Source organism: Nicotiana attenuata, unplaced genomic scaffold (genome assembly GCF_001879085.1).
Source record: "Nicotiana attenuata strain UT unplaced genomic scaffold, NIATTr2, whole genome shotgun sequence".
In the NCBI taxonomy this organism is placed as follows: Eukaryota; Viridiplantae; Streptophyta; class Magnoliopsida; order Solanales; family Solanaceae; genus Nicotiana; species Nicotiana attenuata.
Genome location: NW_017672311.1, coordinates 33,686 through 60,973, shown reverse-complemented (window position 1 = coordinate 60,973; position 27,288 = coordinate 33,686). Strand labels below are relative to the sequence as shown.

The 27,288-nt window shown below is 33.6% G+C and overlaps 3 protein-coding genes across 3 annotated transcripts; 2 read left to right on the top strand and 1 right to left on the bottom strand.

Annotated features, from left to right (window-relative positions):
• The first annotated feature begins 809 nt into the window (after positions 1 to 809).
• Positions 810 to 6,050, top strand: LOC109212687 (AT-hook motif nuclear-localized protein 10-like). Its single transcript, XM_019376357.1, has 5 exons — positions 810 to 1,533; positions 2,680 to 2,732; positions 3,823 to 3,954; positions 4,694 to 4,855; positions 5,403 to 6,050. The coding sequence occupies exons 1-5, from the start codon at positions 1,011 to 1,013 to the stop codon at positions 5,646 to 5,648; spliced, it is 1,116 nt and encodes a 371-aa protein (XP_019231902.1). The 5' UTR covers positions 810 to 1,010; the 3' UTR covers positions 5,649 to 6,050.
• A 2,630-nt stretch (positions 6,051 to 8,680) lies between these two features.
• Positions 8,681 to 9,061, top strand: LOC109212681. Its single transcript, XM_019376352.1, has one exon. The coding sequence runs from the start codon at positions 8,681 to 8,683 to the stop codon at positions 9,059 to 9,061; it is 381 nt and encodes a 126-aa protein (XP_019231897.1).
• An 11,236-nt stretch (positions 9,062 to 20,297) lies between these two features.
• On the bottom strand, positions 20,298 to 22,788 carry LOC109212689 (AT-hook motif nuclear-localized protein 23-like). The gene is made up of 3 exons (XM_019376360.1): positions 22,295 to 22,788; positions 21,697 to 22,017; positions 20,298 to 21,015 (listed from the first exon to the last, which is right to left on the bottom strand). Exons 1-3 carry the CDS (start codon positions 22,458 to 22,460, stop codon positions 20,678 to 20,680), a joined length of 825 nt encoding a protein of 274 aa, XP_019231905.1. The 5' UTR covers positions 22,461 to 22,788; the 3' UTR covers positions 20,298 to 20,677.
• Between the last annotated feature and the right edge of the window lie 4,500 nt (positions 22,789 to 27,288).

The window sequence follows — 27,288 nt, the reverse complement described above, 5'->3', positions numbered from 1 at the left end:
TTATATGTGAGTGAGTTCGAAATATGCAATTCAAAATTTCAAACTCTTGAAAAAAATCTATGTGAGGAGTTGGTATTCGAAATACACAATTCAAACTCTTGGGAAAATTTATGGAGCTTGAACTATCTCCTTCTCGAACTTCAAGACAGTGTAATGAAGTTTTCCTAAAATATAAAGTCAAAAACACTTCTCTAAGGATTTAAGTTATATGCACTAATTGTGACAATTTTCTTTTTAATATAGTTATGATAGTATGTTAGTTATTATTTTATGTTTATAAAAAATTTAATTATATTTACCTTATAAGTGACATAACTATACAAATATTTTATACATCAAGTGTCGAAAACACACTAATCCGACTAAACCCAAATTCACATGAGACCCATTCCTTGGAGAAAGACTCCATATGAGAAAGTTCTTTATTTTTAGAGCTTAAAATCGAGGCCTCTAATTATTTAAACTTATTCAGAAAATCCTACGATGTTGTTTGACCAGGATAAAGTGAGACAAGGTGAGATAAGGCGTGAGATTAAATTTATATTGCTGACGGTAAAATTTTTTCCCGAAATAAAGTTATATCGTTAATCAAATATAATATATATTTAATCCCAAACTTAATTTTTGATATCTTATTATCATGTCAAATTTGGGATAAATTAATGTAGAGATTAATCCCCAAATAATTTAGTTCGTCTACCAAAAAATTCCAAACAAGCTTTTTTTTTTTCCCTTTCACCCCAACTTTAAACTAATTCATAAAACCCTAATATTCCATACTTTCTTTCCCTTTTTCTCCTTCCGCTCTCCTTTTCCCTTTTCTTTTCTTTCTGCTTTCACACTGTACTCTCTCTCTCTCTCTCTCTCTCTCTCTTAAACAGAGATTTTCAGTAGACAACACCACCCCACCCCCTAACCTTAGCCCCCCAAAACACAAACACAACAAAATCCAAACTTCACTGTGAAAAAAAACCCTTTTCACATTGCATCAGTATATTCTTTTTTGTCCTATGGATTCCCAAGAACACCCACCACTTCACCACCCACCCCACCTTCAATCTCTACCACCCCACCACCAACCACCACCCCCACATGCCCATGGATCAATGGTGTCACCCCCACCCCTACCACCCCAACCCCACCAACCCCACCAACAAGAACAACCCAACTTTCCCACACATAACAATATCCAACAGCAGCAACAAAACTTACAATTTCCATTCAATTCAATTTCTGGACCAAACCCAAAACCAAATCTTGATTACTCTGATGGATCATCATCTGCTGCTATAGGGTTAAGCATTGAACCTGCTAAGAAGAAAAGAGGCAGGCCCAGAAAGTACTCTACTGATAATAATAATAACAATAATAACATTGCTTTAGGCCTTTCTCCTAATCCAGTTACTCCAATTTCTTCAGTGGTGAGTCATCCAGATTCTGTTGCTGCTGCTGCTGGTAATAATGGAGATAACCCTTCTAAGAAATCCCGTGGGAGGCCTCCTGGCTCGGGAAAGAAACAAGTAGAAGCTTTTGGTATATATATGTCTTCATTATTGCTTTAATTATGTATCTAGCTGATTAATTATGTATCTAGGTTGAAATCTTAGTTCAGTTTGCCCAAGCCTTAGTGGGTAGAGTTACTTGATACTTGTGCTCGTGGGAGGTAGCATACCTGGTGGAATAGTTGAAGGGTGTGCATCTCACCGTCATAAAACAAATTATGTATTGAGCTTCTAATTAGGAAATGATTTAACTTATATACATTGGTAATGTAAGTAACTTAATTTATATACACGGATAATGTAAAGAATTTTAACTCTATTAGGAATAGTGTTTTTCAATCTGTTGTGGCAGGTAACTTGCCTTATTTTGCAGGTTACTAATCTCACTTTTTATGGAGGGTTTGCATTATCAATGCATTGAAGTTGAAACTCATTTGGAAAATAATTTTGTTTATCATTGCGATATTTTAGGATTGCCTTTTTTTTTTTGTATTAGGTAACGTGCCTTATTTTTTAGGTTACTAATATGATACATACATTGGGATTATAAGTATCATAATCCCACTTTTTATGGACGGTTACATTACATGTAGATAACCTGACATTTACACTGTCATTGCATAGAAGTTAACTTCATTTGGAAAGGATTTAACTTATTTACATTGATAATGTAAAGATTTTTACTATATTAGTGTAGTTCAACTTGTTGTAGTAGGTAACCCTTATTTTTCCGGGTTCCTAATCCCCACTTTTTACGGATGGTTACATGTAGTTAACCTGCCATTTAAACTATCAACGTATAAAAATTAAAAACTCATTTGGAAATACATGTGCTTATTATTGCTAAACTTTTGTACTGCCTTTTTGTTTCCTCAATCTTCCTCTATGTCCCAATTTGTTTGGCACTATTTGCTTATGAGTTTGGTTAGGGGCCAAATATATTGGAAAAATTCAAATTTGAAAAATTAAAATTTAGTATGTGGATATGCAAAGTACTATAAGTTGCAATTCTTGTAGGAAAAGGGTGAAATAAAAATCTTAAGATGCTGTTCGAAGTTTGGTCAATTGAAAAAATTCTTGGGAAGTGAAAAGTGCCAAACTTTTTTGTGACAGAGATTAGTGTTTACCAATTTAGCACCAACACATAGTGATTATTGGGTTTCTTGATGGTTGACAGGTGCAGTTGGATTTGGCTTTACACCGCATCTAATCACCGTGAACATTGGTGAGGTAAAATATCTTTTTGCTTATTGATCTTTGGGGTAAAGCATGCTGTTTTTAACAGCATGTTTTACAAAACTCTGATTAACCTATGTATTTTACAAATGCATGAGTCTTATTTTTGTGCTGTACATTGTTGTTCTGCAACCGGCGCGAGTTTCAAATTTCTTATGAGAGAAAAAGAAGAGATCAATTTACTTCTGTACATAGTATTTCGCTGGCTTCCTTTCTTAATCTTTGGGTTGATACGCCAGTAACTAATTGATGGACAAGTATCTAGGATGAATTAAAAGAACCAAACTATAATATTTGATGGAGTTTCTAATGGTGAAATAAAGGTAATGCTTTTGTGCAACGGTTCCAGGTTGCAATACAGTGGTTTGGAAGGATGAATTTTTTGGATCATTTGTAAGTTGTAAATTGAAAATTTTACCTTTTTGTCTTTCATGAGCTAAATAAGGTACTGTTGTTAATTCATATCACACATCAAAGTTTCGTTTGTGTGTTCTTCGTTCCAATCATCATTATTCTCTTTCCTTTTATTTGTATAGGCAAGATCTTGGCTCTTCCGTCTTAACTTCTCTTTTTTAGTTGCATTGAGTTTTTTTTCTTCCTATGCGTCCTTATATCTCAAATATGTTAATGAATTACTTGGAGGTTGTGATTTTCAGCTTTTTGATTAGATGTTGTCAGAGTTGGCTTCCATTAGATTTTTGCTTGTGGGTTTCAAGGTTTAAAATATAAATAGAGGTAGTATCTTGGTGATCTAGGTTAAACTTAAAGTGAGATATGGAGCGTCTTTTGGCGGTGAATTTTTTTAAAACCCATGCACCTGGTTTTTGTATTTACTAAAGGTGCTACCATATCTAAATCGCGCATGTTGTTGCATCAGTTGTCGTTTATGGTGAATGGTAACAGAAATTTTGTGGGGTTCACAGCTCCATTTGTTAACAATAAAAAGTCTAATGGAACTAATACGTAGTATTTATATCTTACACTTAATCAAACTTCTTGTTTAAGCCTGACTTTTGAAGTCCCCGTGTTGTGAATTTTTGGTTGAGTTTTCTTTATGATTGCAAATCTGTTACCTTGGCCGCAGGACATATCGTCAAAGGTAATGGCTTTCTCACAGCAAGGACCACGGGCAGTTTGTATTCTATCTGCAAATGGAGCTGTATCTAATGTCACCCTTCGCCAACCTGCAATGGGTGGTGGCACTGTGACCTATGAGGTCTGACGAGTTTCAGCTTAAAGACACTTACCTTTTCTGTTGCCTTATGCTGTTGCATGTCTTGTATATGTTACAGTCTTTTTACTGGAGTTTGCTGTTGCATGTGCGGTAGTCCTTTTTTCTGTTTGAAGTGTTTTCATAGGAGCGATGAATGTACTTGAAGCGGGATGAAACACAATAAAACCTTCAACAGATGGTAATAAGCCCATACGAAATGAAACTCAATTGCGTCTTCTTTTCCCCTTTTTGGTCTTTCCATTCTGATGTCAGAGAGGACTTCTTCATTTATGAAGCCTAGTTATTCCTCTTGAAATATCATTTAGCAGTAGTTGGTTAATAATTTTTAGGTATATTTGATTGTTTTATTTTATGAAGGATTACCTTCTGGTTTTGTTATGTTGACATCAACTCATGCATTGTCTATCTTAGCCGGAAGAAGAGATTGAGAGAAAAAACGAGAGCAGCTACAATGGAAAACCATTGCTTTGGGTGGTTTTGAGTAATAAACTTATCTGCAACGAAGTTGTCATACCAATTTTCAGTTGTTTGGATTGTCTTGGTGGCTCTATCTTACGTATTGCATATTGCACAAGTAATTTGATTTGCGTTTATTGCAAAAGTTGTGAAGTGTGATCTTGATGCTGAATTTTCTAAAGGTGATGCTTGCATGTATACTAATTGTCTTGTAACATACCTTTTCGCCATTGGTCATCGAGCATGGTGTTATTCTTATATGCAGGGCCGATTTGAAATCATCTCATTATCGGGTTCATTCTTGCTGTCAGAAAGTAATGGTAGCCGTAGCAGAACAGGTGGTCTAAGCGTGTCGCTGTCTGGGCCAGATGGTCGAGTTTTGGGCGGTGGAGTTGCAGGGATGCTTATGGCTGCCACTCCAGTACAGGTGCTATTCTAACTACCACTTCGTCGGAAAATTTAAATATACATACAATAATGTGCAAAAAAGTTGGAAAAAATAATGTAAAAAGACACTGCTCGAGGAATAGTGCTTCCTAGTCCACTGGTTTAGCGTTTCATTTGCTAGGTTGGGGTTCGAAGCCCAACCTACGTACGTATTTTAGCTGATTTTCTTAAAAAATAAAGGTGGTACAAAACCGAACCCTGACCTCTAGAAATAAGATTCGACTAAACTAATAGGCTAAAGCCCCTTCACAAAAACTAAAGTGATAATAAATGTTATAATGTTACACAGTTGGTTTGCGTATTTGCGCTCTTCTATGTTGCACGGACTCTCCAAACCAGCTGCCGCACTCGTATCGGATCCTCCAAAAAATGCAGTACTTTTGGAGGATCCGACGCGCATTCATCGACATTTTCGGAGAGTTCGAGCAACATAGCTCTTCTTTAAATGTCGACACCGCTTGTGGAAAATCCGCATGCCGCTGTATGCATATCGTGTTACTTGCTAACGGTTTCCTCTTCACTACCAGGTGGTTGTGGGTAGCTTTATTGCGGAAGGGAAAAAGCCCAAGTCCAAGGCACCATCTCCAACTCCACCTTCCAATATGTTGAATTTTGGTGCTCCGGTCACTGAGGCGAGCTCTCCTTCCCAGGGTGCCTCAAGCGACTCATCGGATGAGAACGGTGGCAGTCCTCTCAGCCACGAACAGGGACCTTTTGGTAATGCTGCTCAACCAATGCACGGTATGCCAACGTATTGGGGCCAAACAATGTGAAAATGCTTCCTTGAACACGACGTTCCCAAGGGTATTTGACTTCTTGATCCGCGATTGATCATAGGCAGCAGATTATAGGCGTTATATCGAGTTCTTGACTTAAGCTTGATTGCCCTTTTTTTTTTTCCTACTTGGTTTTCACCTTTAGTTTATCTGTTGTAGGATAGGTCAAAAGGCATGGCTAATTTGCAGAAAGTCAAGTCATGGTTTCTTCACCACCTTAGTCTTAGTATATTTTAGGTGACTTTGTGGTTTGAGTATTTACTTATTCTCAGATTGCCAAACCAATTTTATTTGTAACTTCCTTTTCTAGGTATTTGTTAGATATGGTAGTCATAAACTGAGTTGATTAGGTCTCAATGCAATTACTATTTCTGCCATATTAATTCTTCTATTTCCTATTAGAAGTTTGTCCTCTTTTCTTTCACTTTTCTAACTGAAATTTATGAAGTCCAAGTTAGTTTAGAAAACTTGCTGATTTATTAATAGGAAAAATGATACTCCCTTCGTTCCAGTTTATGTGAACCTATTTCCTTTTTAGTCCGTTCCAAAAAGAATGAACACTTTCTAAATTTGGAAACAATTTAGCTTAAACTTACAATTCTGCCCTTAGTGAGAAGCTTTTATAACCATACAAATACTGTGGATCCCATTTTAACCCATTTAGGACCACAAATTCCAAAAGTCTTCATTTATTCTTAAACTCCGTGCCCAGTCAAACAGGTTCACATAAATTGGAACGGAGGGAGTAATGTATAGTCCCTCTCAAAACAATAGCTGAAAAATATATATATATTTTTTTTTTTTGATTTTGTATGTTATGTACAAAAATTATATATATTTTATATACTTTTTCGGCTATAGAATATACATAGTTTCTGGCGTGGGCTAAAAGTGAAAAAAGCCTTTAAGAGTTTAGTCATGAGAAGCTGGTATGCATGATAAATTTGTATTTGCTGTTGTAATTGCTATATTTAGTACTTTCTTTTTTTGGGAAAAAGTTCAAATATACATCTGAACTAATAAAATAGTGAAAATAAAGAAAGCACATTTTATGAACAGAAGCTATCAACCAGTCAATAGTCAGGTTAGTTGGAAAATGAAAATAATAATTATCTCTGCCAAATATCAGAATGTGCTGGAAAACAGTGACAAAACAATTGGTGATTTAGGTTTGAGCCAAGCAAAATTTCAACTTCAACCTGGCCAAGTTGGTGTCTAGTAGGAGTGGTGGCAGATCCAAAATTTAAATTTTATTGGTTCTGAATTCTATAATGGCATCAAATACTAATAAGTGAATTTAAATTTGACTTTTGTGTATATATAATTAACTTCTTAACACAAATACAAAATTTAGAACATATCTTCTGGGTTCGATCGAATCCGCAAGTTGTCTTCTAGCTTTATCCTTGATGTCAAAGCCATAAACCAATGACCTCTAATACCACAGTTTTGTACCAAATTTAATGCAGATGGCTACGTGTACTTACCACTAAACTTATTCTATAAGAGTAAAGAATTATTCTCCATTCTTTAGTCAAAATCAAGAAGCAGATATTGCTCATTCATGTGTGCTAACTACCTTGAATCAAAGTAAAATCTAAGTAATGCTCTAATCAATCCACACAAGTTTGGTGGTGTTTGATTTAGTTGAAACTCAACTCTCTGCAGTTGCTAATTGGCCAATAATTAGTTGGAGTATAAGCAACTAATAAAGTTGTATATCCATTTTTTGGGGGGTGGGTGGTGGGGTGGAGGTTATGTTAATGGTTGAGGGAGAAATTCAAAAATAGCCAGATTTACCACTGGTCGTTGAAAAATAGCCAAGTTTCAAAAGTCATCGAAATTTAGCCACTTTAAATCTGAGCGAAAACACTGTTCAAAATCCGGAAAAATACGCCCGGAAATTTTACGGGAGTTCTAGCATAAGTATGCTTGAACTCCCGTAAATTTTACGGGAGTTCAAGCATAATTATGCTGGAACTCCCGCAAATTTTACGGGAGTTCCAGCAAGTATAATTGTCCAGTATAATATACTGGAGTTTGGAGCACTGGTGCTCCAGTCTCCCGCAAATTTTACAGGAGTTAGCAAAGTATACCGGTCCAGCATAATATGCTGGAGTTCGTACACAAATGCACCAGAACTCCCGTATATTATACTGGACCAGTCCCTGTTGCAGCAAAATAGTGGCTATTTTTCATTGACTTGATAAACGCTGGCTATTTTTCATTGACCAGTGTGAAAACTGGCTATACCATGATATTTTAACAATGGTTGATGTGGTATTCCACTCAAGTTTCTCTAAACAATGTCTAAGCACTTTTATCGACTCAGGTTCAAATTTCACCGCCACTCATTATAAGATTTATTTTTCTTCACGTGTTTGACTCGTAAAAAAGAATTAGAATGATAGTTATACGATTTAACAATTGTAAAATTGACCAATGGCTGATCCTTAGTGTTATAGACGAGTTCGCATGAACTTAGTAACTTAGATTTTCTATTAAAAAATAAATAAATATTTATGTTTATTTAATTGTAAATCTAGTCATTATTATATATTAACTTGCGATTGCTTCAGAAACCTATAAATTTTAAATTCTGAATCGACCTGTGAAATTGACTACCCCAAATTGCCTAGTATAATCCTTGCATGCATGTGACATGTTTCAAGCTTAATAAGATAGGGACTAATTCACACCAATGACAAACCTTTCACAACTATCTTTCACAAGTTCTAGTAACTTGCCATTTATCAAATTGTCTGTCACTTTCCATACTCCTACCACTCTACAAGATCTATGCACTAAAATAGAATTGTACTCCATTATATGTTGTCTTTATATACACACCTTTTATTAACCCTTTTGGCTGGCCAATTCAATCCATACTCTCATTCAAGAACTCTTCATTTATCACAACAAGTCAAGTAACAAATATAACCAAGTCCCAACACCTTCAAAAAAAAAAAAATCAAGTATTTTAGCTAAACATACAAATTTCCTAGCTAGTGCTATCGCAAATTCGCCTTATGGATTGCATAATTTTGCCAGTATCAATCTTGAAAAGGTGCCGTTCAAGCCGATTAGGTTATAAATCACTATCTGAAAATGGTTATGGAAATTCAGATACTGATCAGGTGACTGTGGTTGTAGGGAAGGAGAAGAGAGAATTCTTGGTGGAGCCATTTATATTGGAAAAAAGTCCTTTTAGGGTTTTGATTGAAATGGTGAGGAACAAAGAAGATGAAGGGAAAGTAAATGAGAATATTAGGGCAAAGAAATTGATTTTTGTGGATGTGGATGCAATCTTGTTTGAGCATATGTTGTGGTTGATGCAAAATGATAGTTCTTCTTTGTTTGAGCTTAATCTCAAGGAAATTATCGACTTCTATGCTCAAGATAGTTATTAAAAGAATAAAAGTATGATCCTGACTCGATATTAGAAGTGGATTGAATTTTACTTGACTGTTTATACGTTCATTTCGTATGATGAGGAGAAATTTACATAGATTAACAAGAAGGTATTTTTTTTTTTAATTTCAAGTCTAACACATTTTTATCTCTATTCTCTTGTACAAAGGAGTTCAAGATAAATAGTTTTTGGATATTTAGAAATAGTTGATTATTTTGGAAAGAATATATACTAATTGGTAAGTAATATTATCTTATTGCTCCTCTATGTTATTTTCATCAAATTAATGGTATTTCTTATTGCGTCTCTCTTGCTTGTTTTCCTTCCTAGATCAGTTCAAAGATAAATATTTGGATATTTATGTCAATTTTATAATTCACTTCTGTATTCATAATGGCAAGTAATTATATAACAATGAGGAATCTCTAATTATTTTGCTTCTCGGTATATTTTTTTTTCTTTCACATGTTGATACAAATGACGATAATAAAAATTGAGAAATCATCAAAGACAAATGATCATCATATCATTTATATCCTTAACAGAAGTTTGAGTAAATGTTCGAATAAATTCATCTAATATTATCTGCTGGCCCTCATGTTCTAAAAACGTTGATCATGAATACCACAAAGGTGATGCTTGCGCCATGAACAGTGGCGGATCTATCCATTGACTTTGGCCAAATTGTATAATATATTCATAGATAATACTTAAAGAATTCAGTAATTGACCATGAGCATCCATTATGATCACATTTGACCATTTTAAATTTACACTAAAATCAGTAAAGCACCCACTATCCTTGAAAATCCACATTTGATCATCAAACTTTCATATTCAATAACCCAATTTTACCACATTTACTATCCAACTTTAGCAATATTAACTATTTCATAGTAAGCAACAACAATGTTGCTGCGATAACATGAAAATAGACGAGTAATATTTCTCTCAGTCCGAAAAACTAGAGAAATAAATGGACTACAAAATAAATCAGGGGATTTTTACATAAATAGCCAGGCCAAATTTATTGTTTATTTTTTTTAACTGGTATACATAGATTATATACTAATTATACGGATATTATACATGGATTAAGTATATATTTTATATTCACATGCTATTTTCATTTATGTTGTTAGTGCCTATTTGGGTTAATTCTTCATAAATATCATGAAGAAAATTGGATGGGCATTGCTCTGCACTATAGCAAGATTACTTGATGGGCCATAATATTGGGCCGTTTGACGGGTAAATTTTAGAAATAGCCAGATTTACAACTGGTCGTTCAAAAATAGCCCAATTTCAAAAGTAATCGAAATTTAGCCACTTTTTATATAAAGATAAATCTGAGCGAAACACTGTTCAAAACCCGGAAAATACTACAATATATTATGTTGGAGTTCCAGCATAAGTATACTTGAACTCCAGCATAATATGCTGGAGTTCATACACAAGTGCACCGAACTCCAGTATATTATGCTGGACCGGTCTCTATTGCAACAAAATAGTGGCTGTTTTTCATTGACTTAGTAAAAGCTGGCTATTTTTGATTGACCAATCCGAAAACTTGCTATACCGTAAAATTTAATCCTGTTTGACATCTACATGAACCCAAAGTTTCTAAACAGTCCATGGCCTTGTTTGAGGCTTTTAAAGTTGATTTGTGGTTTCCCTCTATGGGATTTGACGTTTAAATCTAGAAGAATTAACTCAAATAGCCGCCCACCCGACCTCTTAAATTAAATATAGTCAGTGAAGGTATAATATAGTCATAGTTTATGTATTATATGTGCATAATCATATATAATCAATGTATAATCTATGTATATGACAAAAAAAAAAAAAGTAAATAACAAATATGAAGGGTTATTTGTGTAAAGATCCCTTCAATCAATTTGTTTGGACTCTTTGACTTGGCATTATCCTAGGTTTCCAAACTTTGAACAGTCTAAATGTTGGGCAATTACAGCATGCACTTATATATTACTTTCTTCTTTTGGTTTCCATTCAATGTTCGGTACCAAACTTTGAAGTCAGTTAAATCGTTCACGCCGCATAAATCCCATCAAAAAAAAAAAATGCTCCGTGTTAGAATAATTTTATATATTCATAAGGCTCGAACCCGAAATTTCCAATTAATAGTTCTGGTTAAGAATAGAAAGATCATTAGATCATATTCATCCCGCTATAATCACTAATGGTCATTACTTTCTTTGTTTCGAACTATAATTGGGACTTAGTTAGGTATAGTTCCCTTTTGGAGAAGACTTTTTGATTAATTAAAGAGGTTGATGTATCCGTTTAGATAACTTTTGTATTTTCTAAAGTTTTTTGGAAAAGAAAAAAAAGAGAGCAGTTCGAACAATGTTAGGTCTATTGTATACAACTTACTTTGCATTTTTGCAAATATTATTTTACGGCTTGAACACGTAATCTCCGTGACAATAATTGTTACGCCAAAATTTTCTTTCACTCTCTTCGAAAAGAAATATTTGCAAAGAGATAAACTTTTTGAAAAGGATTCTAATTGGGACTAAAAAGAGGATCTTCACCCTAGCAATGGACTCCAAACTAAGTTTCTTAATGAATCTAAGTTATACATATTTACAGTGTATAATTTTTTAAAGTAAGAATTACAGGCCCATGTCACTTGGCCTAATAGTCCAACCGAAAATGACCCAAATTTGAAGCTCTTACCCTATTTATCCCATGTTGTACATAACTTGAAAGAAACTTTTCAGCCTTTAGCCCACTATTAAAGACATACTTTTAGAGTTTTTATTATTTTCTTCTTTCTTCATTGCCTTCTCTCTCACCGCCTCTCACTTCTTTCTTTCTAACCCACATAGATCCCTCATCCTCTCTTAACCTAGCCCCCGCTATTCCCCCTCCTCTACCTCCCACGCAGTTCTGCCATTAATGGCTCGAAGAAGGCTCGGGCTCCTACTCCGTCGTCCATGGTGGCAAGCAGAAGAATATTGAAGATTTTTGAAAGAAACATGAAAATACACACAGATCTGAAAATAAATAGCTCTCAAACTTGAATTTCACCAAAAAATAACCACTAATGTTGGAAGATTTTGAAGTTTGAAGTTCTGGTCATTATTATTATGACCTTGAAGTCTCGAATCTGAAATTGGGTTTGGATAAAAATTATAACTATGTAGCAGTTTCTATCAGCACTGTATACTAGTGTATAATTGTATATATGGATATACAACCACCTCTTATACAGTATTATACATGTTTATACAAGTTATACAGTATTGTATCATTGTGTATAATATTGTAAATTATATATTTTTTCAGTTTATAAGGATGTATATATATTGTTAGTGTGTAAGAGGCTTCTACAGAAGTTTGACACTTCCTTCTCTTCTTCTTTTTCGTGTAATGTGTTGTATGAGCGTTAGAGGGATTCTACAACTCATTTACCAAGTTTTTATTTTTCTTTTATCCTGTTGGATTGCTTCAGCAATTGCACATAAAAGTGTTTGAATTTCTTACCTTCAGATAATATGTATTATTCAGGATTTTTGAGTTGCGTTGTGGCTGATTTGCATTTTTTTATCAAATGCTTAATAATCAAAGGAAATCAACAGAATGAAAACAACTGGTTGTATACAGAGGGAGCAAAATAAGCTGTCTTTCAGGAATTAGCCTATTATTTTTTGGGCTATAGATTTGCAAAGTGGTATCTAGGCTATTATGTTGCAAGTCAGGTGTGTGAGTTGTATTTATGTGAAATTATCCCTTTTTTAAAACCATTAACGTAATATTTAATCGGTTATTACAGGTTATTACTCTACTTTCTATGTCGCTATAATAGGCTATTGTTATAGGTCAAATAAATCTAATAATTCACGAATTTTGTACAAAGTTATCATAAACTCTTCAATATTTGGCTGTCCTTGGCATATTCTTGATATATTCCCACTATTTGGGCAGTTAGCTTAGATGCTAATTATGGCATTAAGTGCTATATATTAATAAGAAACTTTGTCAGAGAAAAAATAATAAGATATGGAGGAATAAAGGCTAGGTAAAGATTAAAATTTAGCTGGTTATAATAAAATAAAGTATATAAAAATATAGAGGGGGTTAAATACTAATTGACTTAAACTATATGTAGTTAAGTCTTACTACGGAGTTTAGATTTGGAAAAGAATATTTTATATTCTTCCAAAAGAATCAAGAGTTTTAAGTTTTATACACGGACTATATAAGAATTTACAAAATCATATTATTTAAGCTATCAGTATATGCCATGGACATTAGTAATAAATGAAGGGAAATTTTCATAAAGCACTATCTTTTAGTAGTAATTAGCCATCTATAGATACCATTTGCTATATTACGGATTATAGATACCTTTTCTGTGGTTATAAGATGTATTTGATGTATTTAAGCTATTGTATTCATGAATACAGTAGCAAAAATAGGCGTGAATCAGGGAAGTCCAGCTAATCAGTTGTTGTATTGTATTCGAGTGTATTCGACTGTATTCATGGAGTGAAACGTGGGATTACAACTGGACAGATTATTGTATTCGACTGTATTTCGCTGTATTCACGGCGTGAAATAGGGGATTACACTGTTTTTAAAACGGAAAGTGAATCAGTTAACATAATATACTCCTAATATAACTCAACAAACTCAATTATAACATACAAAAATTGTATTTTCAGTTATAAAAAGATTCTCAACCGAAAAATACCCCAAAAACATAGCAATCTTCAGAGAAATTATGTAATACATCTGAATACATAAATTATATTAATTAAAAAAAATGAATATATTCATGGAATATAGCGAGATAGTGAATACAATGAAATACATAGAATACATTGAAATACAATAAAAAAAAGACAGTGAATACAATGAAATACATGGAATACAACGAGATACATTGAATTACAATGAAAAAAAAAAATAATGAATACATGAAAATACATTGAAATATATTAACAGAAAATCAAGTTGCTCAGCCCCAAACTCCGTCGTCTTTGTTCAAGAACAAACCTTAATTTCCGGCGAATCCGTCGTAGCAACGTTTGAAGGTACAACACGCGACACCTTTGAGATTTGAAGGTACAACACGCGACACCTTTTTTCATTACCTGCTACCCAACAGATTCAATCTCAGCCGTCCACCCCGCTGTTCCGTCGCCGCTGCTCCATCGGCCATTGTATCCAAGGCTTTATATTTTGTCGCTGGTCAGATTGAATTCCCTCCGATGAAATCCCAAAGACTCCGTCACCAACGGACAAGACTGACTTGATGAGATCCCTTGAAATTCCATGGTTACCTACCTCAAAGCATCCAATCGTTGCAACCGAATCCAGAATTTTCGAAATTGATTCATTGCTTAACGATGCTAAAGACTCATAATTGAGTTTTGATGGATTGCGAATGGATTTTTGCCTGGGGAAGACTCGATCAGGAAGCCTGAGGTCCGCTGCTACCCAACATATTCAATTCGGTGCAAGAATTGATCAGAATGAAAAGAAAATAGTATGGGTGAGAGGAATTTTGAAATTGAGCATCGTGTTTTCAGGGAATGGGGGAAGAGAATGGGACGTATCAAAGTAGAGAGAGAAAGAAAATAGTATAACTGAGTAGCGTATTTAGTGGCTTTGGGCTAGGAGGTAACCAAAATTAAATATTTTGCTATAAACCTTAAAAGGTATCTATAGAATATAATTTTTTTAAATGGTATTTATTTAAAATAAATAAGGTGTTAACCTTTGCTATAGGAGGTAAAAATTCCATAAAGGAAACATACCTTGAAATAACAAGTTAAATACACGGATAGCTTAAAATTCTTTATACAATAATTTCGGTATATGTAACTTAAATCCAATAATTAATCACTACCAACATTTGTGCAGAAATGTTGTCGAAGTTGAGTAAGTTGTCATTGCAATTATAATATTAGCCTAATCAAATCCTAATAATCGTTATTGGACATAAACTAATTGCTACTAATTTATTCTTTAAAATAATCATAAAACTTAGAGTTACTTGTTGAGTAAACGGAGGGCTAAGTATGGAGGTTATATATCATTTAATTTATAGATCACTATCAGACGTGATTTTGGTCAGCTCTATAGTTTATTTTGGCTATCCAACAAGTTGTTTGATAGTTTAATAATAGCCTAGAAAGACAAAAATCTGTTTAATTAACTCGAGTTCAAGTCTTCCTTAAATAATTCATCCCTAGTTTATTCAATTTTAGTTGGTAAGCTTAGATATCTATGTCCTAACAACTCATAATTGGAAGCAAAAAACTTCTACCCCCACCCACCCTCCTAATAAAATAATTTGCAAAGTCTCACGTTCAAATTTCAGCAGAGATAAAAATACAAGGTGATTTTACCATTTGTCCAAACTCTGATGATAGAGTAACTCAGTACGTATTCGTAAAAATAGCATGTGCTACCAGTTTTCGGACTGGTTATTCAAAAATAGCCAGCGTATGCAAAGTTTTTGAATTTTGTTACAACAGGGACCGGTCCAGCATAATATACTGGAGATCGGTGCACCTGTATATGAACTTCCATCATATTATGCTGGAACTCTGATAATAGGTGAATTTAACTATAATCACGCCTTAAATAACCACCTTCTTGTATAGTTTTGATGATAAAAGTGATAACAAAATGCTCTTATTAGTGCTTTTCATGATTTGCAGGTGATATATGACCAGGGAAGGCTAGGGAGTACTTTTGGAGTCAAAAATGAAGAAAAAGAGGCCAACTGTGAAATTCCCCAAGTTAACCACGCAAAACAGGCCTGAAGATTCAGAGAACTGTGTTGACCGCGGTTCCACCGCGACCGCGGTAAAACCGCGGTGGAAGATAGCTGCGGATAAAATGAGATTCAGAGAAGGCATTTGGCCGCGGTTTGACCGCGACCGCGGCAGAATCGCGGCGGAAGCAGAAAACTTCAGGGACTAAAATGTAAAACACGGGATTTTTAGACCTAAACCCTATTTTAAATGCGAGACTTCGCCCAAGAGAGGCATGTATTGAATTTTAGAGTATCTTGGCAAGAAAAACTATTGTGAGAGAATACCCAAAAACATAGTTCTTCTTTTCTTTGATTTTTATTGCTAGTTATGATGAATTCTATCTTAGTTTGTTTTCCCATAGCCATGAGTAGCTAAATCCTTTGTCTAAGGCTTTGATGGAACCTATTGGGGGATGGATATCTTGTTTATGTGAATACAAATTGCTAGTTTCAATCTCTATTTGTTCAACTTTGGGCTTGTTGTAGTTAATTGACAGGATCCTCAATTAGCTGTGCCTATTTAGTGTGCATAACTTGGAAAAGAGTGCATATTTAGGTTATTGTTGAACAACACCACTCCCAAAGTATAAGAGGAATCTATAATCGCGGGTTTAAAGGCGGGATTAGGGATAACGAAGCCTTGGGTGTAATCTAAAGTGAATTGTGCTAAATAAAGTAAGCTAGTGTATCTCGGGAGAGTGCAATTAGTATATTACTGTGATTACTCGGGAGAGATTTACGGTAAGATGAGCGTTCATGATTGATAGAGATGTGTTGGTAAATTTGTATGAGCATAAACAGAAGGGATTCCTTCAATAGGGGAAATCATTGCCTTAGCTTCTTCTCATCATTGTTTACAACCTTAGCATTTTAATTTACAGCTGTTTAATTTACTTGCAATCGTAGTTAGTAAAGCGACCTCCAACTGTGATTCAAACATCTGGGAAACTGGTTCTGAAGAGTTTAGTGGGTCTAAAGATAGTGATTGATAGGTTAACTCTCTGTGGATTCGACCCTGGGCGTAATACTCGGGTTATATTTGTAACGTCCGCAGAGTCCTTTTTAGAGGGCATATTTGGGCGTGATCAAACTCCAACACTCGGAAAGTTCCAGCATAATATACTGGAGATTGGAGCACCTGTGTTTGAACTTCCGACATATTATACTGGAACTCCACTATATTATGTTGGAGTTCCAGTATACTTATGCTGGAACTCCATTATAATATGCTGGAGTTCCAGTATACTTATGCTAGAACTCCATTATAATATATTGGAGTTCCATTATACTTATGCTGGAACTCCAGTATATTATGCTGGAGTATTTTCCGGACGTTGAACAGTGTTTTCGTTCAGATTTATCTTTACATGAAAAGTGGCTAAATTTCGATTACTTTTGAAACTGTGGCTATTTTTGAATGACCACTTGTAAATCTGGCTATTTTTGAATTTATGAAAAATAACAAATACCTCATAGAATTAATAGAGGTGCGAACGATCTAACTCGGACACCACGATTATTAATTAAAAAAAAATAGCAAAAGTTAGATAAGGGAAGATAAGAGGCCATTTTTAATTCAATGCATATGTAGACTAAATTGCTATGGAGTAGAGCATTTGCGAGGTATCTAATACTACAAATCTCTTCTTAGATTTATTATGTTCATGTGTTACAAAGTTGACTTAGGGAACATAATCTTTAGTAATATGTAACACTAACACCTTCCATAATTATCAAAAAGAAGAAGAAAAAAAAGAACAATAAATATTTGATGATATCTCCATTTTAGATTAGGGTTTAACTTATATAATACATTGACATGGTAAAGAATTTTTATACTTTCAGGAAAATTTGACAAGCAAGTTTCTATTGTTTTCTTTTTAATATCAAATTAGAATTACTATAGATGACATTCATCTATTATTATATGGCATTTCAGCGAGATGACATAAAAGTTGTACATTATCAGTATATAGAAATTAAAAATCCTTAAGTTACAGATATCTCTTGTACGAGAAAAAAAAGATAAGCGCGCTCTTTCAATCAAATTCTTTTAAAGTCTCTAAAAATAAAAAATAAAATGTAATTAAGTAACTGCATGTAATACATTCCTATAATGGCAATATTACTCCCACGAGTCACCATCAAGAGTTGTGGTGAAACGGATAGAATCTCCCATTCACTAGAGATTTTTTGAATGGAAAAAATTCGGGTAGGAAACACTTTTTTCCTTTTACTTGATCTTACATCACGTGAATCTGAATTACTCGGAACTTCAAACCAAACACAAGCAAATCTCTAGCTTTTAACAAAAATGAATATGCACTAGTAATATATATGTAAAAACTATTTACATAACTAAAATACCTAACTTCTATCTTTATCATCTTGTATAATATAATATGATTCTTTCAATTTTCAAACAAATCCCACCACTAATCTGAACTTAAAGCCTATAGGCATGGCCTAAATAGATCAATTAATATATGGATTTTAAGAATATTTGAGGTACAAAATATGGATTTTAAGCATATTTAAGGAATCTTTTACAGCCAAGTCAGTGCATTAAAGATCTCTTAAACAATTAATTGAGCCATTTTCCTTGACATTCATAACTCCTTTTGAGTTTATTCTCAGTGGAGAATAAAGCTAACTTCAAGACGTAAAGTCCACTGTTTAATGAAAATCTTCTTTATTAATTGGAATACAAAATAGAATCATTCAGTTTAATTAATAGTGATTAATTATAATTTATAAGTAAGGCTATGGTGAAGAATATTATCTGCATTTTAGAAATATTAAAAACCCCACGTTGTTACATAGTATGTTGTACACTTGAGGCCTCTTTTTAATGGAGGAAATCAAGATCTAGAGTCAGTAGCTTCAGAATGAACGTAATTTTATTGTACGTAATTAATTATACGTATACATTTTATGTATGGTTTTGCATATGTATGATAAGGTTCGAGGATAAAACAATGAGTTCAGTTAAACCTAAAGAGATTGTCCTAGATCCGGTTCGGCTTCTTATATTCTCCTCTCCCCCAAAGAAGAGTTGGAAAGAACAAAGGAAAGAACAAACACAAGAGGAAGAACAATGGGAGTTGTGTTTTTCAATACTGACAATCAAATATAAATTTCACTCATAAACAACTTCTTACTTAATTAAGGAAAAACAGGTTCTGTGATTCAACTGAATTCATTATCTTTAACTCGATCTATATGATCATGTGCGAAATAAAAGAAACTTAAAATGTATACATATTATATGCTTATTCTTATATTGAACTCGTTAAGTCTAGATCCTAGATTCGTCTCTCGATCGTCAGAAACCATGTACTAAAATGGGAATAGTGCTTGATATACAAGGAGATGAACTCAGATACATTCTTGAATAAGGAGGATAATGTCACATATGACACAAAGAAAGAGTAAGGAAGATAATGAGCAGATGATGAGCTAGCTAGGAGGTAGAGGCGGGGGCGGAGCTAGAGCAGCAGAATAGGGTTCATTCGAGCCCTTTTGCTAGAAAAATCATGTTGCGTATACAAGGTCAAACTTTTATTTTGTGTATATATAGTAGATGTTGAATTTTTTTAACGAAACCTCTGCGCCACCGAGTAAAGGGGTGAAAGGGTGAGAGATTGAGAGGTAGATTAATTGATTGTACATTTGAAATACAAGTACTGAAAACTTGTCATGTGTCTCAGATGAAAATGCCATTTTTCTAAAGGTCAATTAGCTGAGAGAAATAAGCATTGTTTTCAGCAAAGACCAGTGGGATCAAATTCCCAAAAAGTTAGTAGCAAAATCAAGAAAATTCAGCTCAAACATTAATGTAAGACATGTTATTAATAGAAACCCCAGCACATGAGCTTTTATCCAGCACAAGAACTAATTAAAATGCTTATTGCCATTACATACATTTAATTTTTAATGTTTCACTATAGTTAATTCCAACAACAGCAACAATAACGACCCGGTAAAATTTCACTAGTGGGTCTGGGGAGAGTAGTGTGTACGCAGACCTTACCCTTACCTCGAGGGAGTAGAGAGACTGTTTCCGAAAGATCCTCGGCTCAAGTATAGTTAATTACTAAAAATAAAATAAAAGGGCAGCCCGGTACACAAAGCATCCGACATTCACGTAGGATCCGGAAAAGGGCTGCACCCCAAGGGGTATGATGTAGGCAATGAACCCTAATACAAGTATCGTTGACTGACTGGTTCAACAGCTTGAACCCGTAACCTATAGGCTTTCTATCCAAGATCTCCTTATTTTATGGCAAAAAATTCTATTTTCTTTCTATAACATATAATCTATGGTTGATAAAATAGAAAAAACATGAAGAGAAACATAAATCAACTAATCAGTTATAGTAATAGCACTACTATAATTAGTAAGTATAAGTATATATGTGTGTGTGTTACTCCCATGACAACAAAAGTGAATATGAGGATTGCATTCTCAAACCATTTCAGAACATTAAGAGTGGAAGAGTATTTCAGAATTCATAGAGTTACAAAACCAAGAACAATAACCAAGAAAAAAAAAATTAAAACCCCCTAAAATAGAAGTGGAGAATAAGTCCAACAATCACTAAGACTACTAGTACAAACATGGTACACTAATTCTCATACCTTTTTATGATTCAAGAACCCTAATTTCTTCATCGATTTCATTCGATATAAACAACGCGAATTGAGCTTTTGAATGATAGTACTCAACATCCATTACTCTAATCTTCAAGAATTAGTCGGCTTGACCCTCGTACGGCAAAGCATACATCACGTAAAGTGGAACGGAGGGAGTAGTTTTCAGACTCCAAATGGTAGCTGACCATTAGGCATATTCAAAGGAAGATTAAAGAATGGAAATCCAGATGAAGGGTCAGGAAATTGATTATTATTAACACCACCACCGCCACCACCACCGCCACCACTATTAGGGCCATTGCCACTAGAAACTTGTGATGCCTGTGGTTGAATTTGGAGACTTCCTTCATCTTCCTCTAATGGCAATCTCTCATATGCAACATTTGTAAAAGATGAAGCTATAACAATAACTGGTCCAGAAGCAATTAATTCCCCTACAACACTTCCTCCAACCACTTGTCCTTGTCCACCAGCCAAGAATATCGTCAAACTTGTCGCACCTGTTGAAAACATAATTAAGTAAATAGAACTGTATTTTCATCGGTTATGGAACCAAAATCCTAACAAAGGGATTCAATAGAAATATAAGAATGCCATATCTAATAGTATAATTCTTGAACCCCTCTTACCACTACGTTTCAGACTTTAATTTCCTTATGTCAAGGCGATTCAATTACATATAGATATACAAAAAGTTGTTTTTACCCTATTATTATAGTATACTTTTTCGACAAAGGAACCCCTTCATTGAACTTAGCTATGCACAACAACAACAATAATAACAATAACAACAACAACCAATGTAATCCCACAAGTAGGGTATGGGGAGGGTAAGATGTACGCAGTCTTACCCCTATCCTGGAAGGACAGAGAGACTATTTCAAATCGACCCTCGGCTAAAGAAAAGATAGAAGAAGAACTGATAGCAAGTAATAGCAAGACATTTGAACTTAGCTATGTGCGCTACTGATTTTCTCTAACAACATAAGTTTTTAGATAAGATGGTCAAACATAAGTAACCGCTTCATTGAACATACCGATATACAAAAAAGTTTGGCTTTACCCTATTACTAGGGTATAATTTTTCTACGAACGGGATTCAACTGAACCCCCTTCGTTGAACTTAGCTCCGCTACCGATTTCTTTAAATTTTTGGATGAGATGGTCATAAAATCACGCACCTGGAGGAGCTGGTGGAGGCAAGAAAGAACCAGAAAGTGAAAGAATCTCAAATCTTCCATGCAATGTAACTACAGAACCAGCTGCCGCAGGTTGTCTAATGCTCACATTTGTTACTGTCCCACTACCACTTAATATACAGATCCCACGTTGTCTTCTCCTAGCATAAGTTGAAACACACTCAAAAACATCACATCCATTTCCAATCTCCAATATATGTGCTCTTAAGGTATTTGCACTTTCCCTAGTGATGATTACTGGTGGTTTTGCCTTGTTCTTGGATCCCGGTGGCCGGCCTCTAGGTCGCCGACCAACAATATCACCTGTAAAAAAATATAATTAAGTAAATAAAAGTATATTTTTTCCAACAATTTTAATTTTTAGATGAGACTGTTACACAACAACAAAGTAAAATCCAACAGGTGAGGGGTTTGGGGAAGATAGTGTACGCAGACCTTACCCCTACCTGATGAAACTGTCGCATAATTCAATGTAATATCAGACCAGACAAAAGGTCATGGATTCAAGATTTCAAGGGTGAGGAGATGTGTTGACCGAAGATATAACTAAGTAAATAAAAGTATGTTCTCTCTGACCTACCTTGATTCTGGTGACCGCCGCCACTATCGCCGTGGTGATGGTCATCGGAAAATTGATTTTTGTGGTTAACTTCAATATCATCAGGTTGTCTTTGGAGATTGAAGTCAGATGGATGGTGGAGTTGATGAACAAAATGAGAAGCAGTGCTTAAATCCAAACCAGCCATATTGACCAAAACATCAAAAGTACAACAAACACAAGAAAATTCAAGAAAACTATAAAAAAAGAAAAATATTTTAAAAAACTGCTTTTTTCTTGTTGTTTAATATAGGGAAGTGGAGGAAAATGGAAAAATATAAGGCTTAAAAAAAGATGGGATTATTTTTTTTTAATATCAAGATTTGAATATAGAGATTAGAAAACAAGACTTGCCTGCAGCTTATGCTATGGGGATTTGGTTTTTTGAGTGCAAAGAAAGGGAAGGGAGGAAGAAGGAGAGAGAGAGAGAGGAGAGAGAGGGGGACAAAGACTCAAACAAACGCAGTCATTTCTTTCTCTCACACTAAAGTTTAAATATATAAGTATAAAAATAATAAGGGATTGAAAATTATTTGTTTATTCAACTACTACAGGTTTTATTAGAAGAGAAATATTGATAGAGTTTAACTTTTATATACGGTTAGTACAATGGCAAAATCATCTTTGTTCAAAGATTGATACTCATTCGCTGGAAAATTACACCGTATAGCTAAGTAATGTATGTATGTTTCTTTATATTTTAATTTTTCTTAATGAAATTCTTGGTTCCGTTAATGTATTAAAGTAAAATTATTTTTTACACAATTAGGTCATGAATAAAAAATAATTACACGTAACAGTCTATAACAAGTAAAATTAGTATACTAAAGATACAATAAATTATTTACTATAACATGTTAAAATACACTAATAATATAGTTTTTTTTTATATAAACTAAATCTAGAATGATTAGAGAGTAAAATAAACTTGTTAATTGGCGCGTTGAAAGAAGCAGATTTACTGATAGAGTACGTTAGTTGACAAATGGATTCTTATACTTTTTCTGGTTAAAATTATTAGTAATATATTCTTTGGTTTGAAATTAATCGAAGTTGACAATGAAATAATGTAAAAACAATATAAACTCCTTAATTTTGAGGCTGAATTCTGGCTAGATTTTAGTCTAAAAAGAAACGAGAATCTTATAAAAAAGAGTTCAATTTTTGTGTAATGACAATTTATAGGTTTTTAATTTACACCATTAAACTAAATTGACAAATATATACTACTGTAACGTGTTATATAGCTGATTAAACTACATTTTCATATCAACTTGTTTAAAAATTATAATGTTGACGTATATAAGACAGAAAACTAAGCCTTATCCTCAATTAGGTAAGACGCATATAGATGTATGTCAACCAATTTAGTACAAAGGCTCATTTAGTCTTCTTTATTTCTTTAAAACTTGGTTCATATTTATTTTTTAAGTACTTGGCGTGTTTACTTTTTTTTTTTTTTTTTTTTTAGTTTCTGTAGCAAAAATTCTGCATCCGCCGAGTCCCGGGCCAAAACCCTAAATCTGAGACACAAAATAATAAAAAATAAAAAGCCGGACAATAGTAGTGGCTGGTGACAGTAAACAGTTGAAAATTATAAAAATTGCGTGAAATGAATGAGAATTATTTATTACTAATATTTATAAGAAGTCAATATTTAGGAAATTAGAAGCAAGTTGGATTAGGGGTGCGTAGGAAGTCATGGCTTTGATGTTTTACAAGTGTATTATTTTTATATATTAAAAAAAACAAGATAATGAAAGAATTTATTTATTAGTATATCAAATTTTGATTAGATTTATGTGGGTAGGGTTAGATGTGGTTTGATTGATTGTGAGGTGTACAAAACTTAATCATGAGAGAGACACCACCAACCAGGCGCGAAGCTAGTGTGTGAGTCATGGGTTTGACCGAACCTTATAATTTTGATTAAATTCTGTATTTATTTTTAAGAAAATTATATAACTTATTAATTTAAAACTCAATTGATTAAAAAGAATAAAATTTCAAATTCATAAACTTTAAATTCTTCTGACTTCGCCTTTGCCACCAATAAAAATATAATGAATGAATAAAATTGCATCACTCTTAATCAAGACTTTTTGGATTCAAACCTTAAGGGGTCGTTTGGCACTTGGAATAAAGTGGGACAAGGTATGAGATTAAATTTATATCGTCAACCAATTATGATACAAATTTAGTTTCAATCTTAATACAGGATATCCCACCTTATCTCAACTATCTGATCAAACTTGGGATTATAAAAAATGGGATAAATTAGTCCAGAAAATTATAATCTTGAGATAATTTAGTCTGCGCACCAAACGACAGAAATCCTTAACAACTACTATTAGACAAAAATCTGAATTAATAGGACTAGTGAGCTCAGAAATCCTAATAACAAATGATTATTAAAAAAAAGAGAGAGAGAGACTATAGTTGTAATTAATATTTTAATTTATATTAAATTAATTTTATATTAGAGAAAAAAATGAATGGATGGGGAAGAGTGGCCAAGTGGGAGATGGAAGCAGCGGCGGATGGATCCCACTTTTGTCCTCTTCAAACCACCCTGGACGGCTTTTTTTGTAGTCTTCTTTTTGCTTTGGGCCATCCTTGCTTGACTGGCTTAGTTTTTGGCATTTGTTGCATAAGAACCAATGATTTGACCTCACTCGTCTTTCGTAGGGAGCGCTTTATCTTATTAAGTAATAATGCAAATTCAAATTAATCTGACTCGAAAACGAATATCGAATATCAAATAAAAAACCAAAAAAAGAAAAGAAAAATTTGACAGGCCCCTCGGCCGATCGTTACTTGTCTGTCTTTGCTTAGGAAAAAATCGAACCATTATCTCTTGATTGATTTGGTTTTTTCTACTTTTATAGCTCGTTCTATAAGTTTACTAATACTACGCCAATACAACACTAGCTATAGTAGTAATTAGTACAGTGAGTCAGGGATCAGGTGAATTAAACAATAGACGCATGTTGGCAGAGGCGGACCTAGAAATTTTGATGCGACGGTGGCACAATACTCTGTTCAATCAGTTCTAAAGGCTTTTAGTGTTAAGAATGCCAGGTGATTTAAATTAACCATTTTCAAGGTATATACATATGCATATACAAGATTTCTGTCGAAGTTTACGGGGTCCGATGACCCCTCAACGTAAGCCATAGGTCCGCCTCTGCATGTTGGCATACCAATCTTCCTTCTCCTTTGAGGGAGAACTAATGCGGGTATTTTAGTTTGTAGCTAATAAAACATACTATTTCGCTACGAGGGAAAAGAGTGAAAAGCTATATGAAGTAAACATGAAAGCGGGTGAACTATCTCATTTATAAGTTTAAATTATTTAAATTATAATTCAATAATTCTTTTATTTTCTCTCATTTTGTTCGTTGGTCAATAATCAATTAAAGTTCATTATACCATATTTATGCAACTCGTGCATGAATAGTATCTTATAGTTTTCATAAAGCAGAGCAGTCAAGGAATGAATTAAATGAAATGATTATTTTAAAAATGACTATTTTCACAATATTTAGATCTATAACATATTTTCTATCGTGTTGATTCGGTCTTTTTAGCCAATCATGTCAAAAAAAAATTTGTTAATTTTTTTTATATGAGATTCTGAACTCAAGACATCTCTTACTCTAATTTTATGTTAATGAATTTTGTTGTTTATAAGTTTTAAGTTAAAATATTAGAGATGAGGCATTTATTTATTATGTCTTGTTTGGTAGTCTGGAATTAGGAATTCAACTCCCATACATCTATGTTCAACAAACATACAACATTTTATTTTATACTTTAATTTCTTATAGCTACTTGTTATTCAACAAATTAATAAAGGTACAAAGGCATACACCTTTATTTTTATTTATAATCAACAGAATATGCTATTGTCTGGGTAAGTGTTAAAAAATGAATATATTAGTTTCTGTCACTGAAATATATACAATATTGATAGGAGATTATTATTTTTTGGGAACACCTAAAAAATAAATATTATGTACTTAAATATATTCTTGTCTATGCTTGTATTTTAATAGCATGTTTAAAATTAATAATTGACTTAATTCTTGCATGATAACCTTTCAAGATTTGGAGTGATAAGGTGAAATAACAATCTAAATTAGCTACCATATTTATTAATAGTTAATCTTAATTTTAATTTTATAGACATTTATAAAATAAACTGTCAGATTAATATACCAAAATAGTATCCAATTATTGAGCTCAGTGGTTCAACTTACATCAACATGAAATATTCTATTAATTAAATAAATTACTTTAAAAACTCAAAAAGTTTTCGCACATTATATTTTAGTGTTGGAGTCAAGTGGACTTTTGTATTTTTTTTTTCCAATAAATAAAAGGGTTTGGTCTAAAGCTAAATGTGAACAAACCATATGAACCCATGATGAAACAGAAAAGGTGTCGGTACACGTTGCAAATAATAGGAGGCAAACTTAGGTTTTATTTATGTGTAGCAATCAACAATGTCGAATATGAAACATCATCGTGAATTGGAAATAAATATAAGTTTTTAGCCCCTTTCCTTAAACGTTATATTGAAGACAACAAATAAAAGTACCACTATCTTGAACTCAATTTATATATGTATGTATATACACACAATAAGCCCAAGACATCTTGCATTCACGCTGGGTCCGGAAAAGGATCGCATCCTAAAAGGTGCAATGTAGACAACATACTCTTATGCAAGTATTAGTGACTGATTTCACGGCTCGAACCCGTGACTTATAGGTCAAACGGAGATACAACTTTACCGTTGCTCCAAAGATCCCCTTCGAGCCCACATACTAAGTTTAACTCCATTATTACATAGAAGAACGTACCCACTAACTTTAAATTCTGAATCATCCTCCATTAAATAGATAGTTTTTGATATGTATAGATGTTAAATAAATTAGTATTGTTCGTACTGCTTCAATATATATATATAT

Coding starts and splice junctions, on each gene's coding strand:
- LOC109212687 (XM_019376357.1), top strand. CDS start 1,011: ATGGATTCCCAAGAACACCCACCACTTCACCACCCACCCCACCTTCAA. Junction 1,534..2,679: donor GAAACAAGTAGAAGCTTTTG/GTATATATATGT, acceptor GATGGTTGACAG/GTGCAGTTGGATTTGGCTTT. Junction 3,955..4,693: donor GTGGCACTGTGACCTATGAG/GTCTGACGAGTT, acceptor TCTTATATGCAG/GGCCGATTTGAAATCATCTC.
- LOC109212681 (XM_019376352.1), top strand. CDS start 8,681: ATGGATTGCATAATTTTGCCAGTATCAATCTTGAAAAGGTGCCGTTCA.
- LOC109212689 (XM_019376360.1), bottom strand. CDS start 22,460: ATGGCTGGTTTGGATTTAAGCACTGCTTCTCATTTTGTTCATCAACTC. Junction 22,018..22,294: donor CGGCGGTCACCAGAATCAAG/GTAGGTCAGAGA, acceptor ATTTTTTTACAG/GTGATATTGTTGGTCGGCGA. Junction 21,016..21,696: donor GCCTCCACCAGCTCCTCCAG/GTGCGTGATTTT, acceptor TGTTTTCAACAG/GTGCGACAAGTTTGACGATA.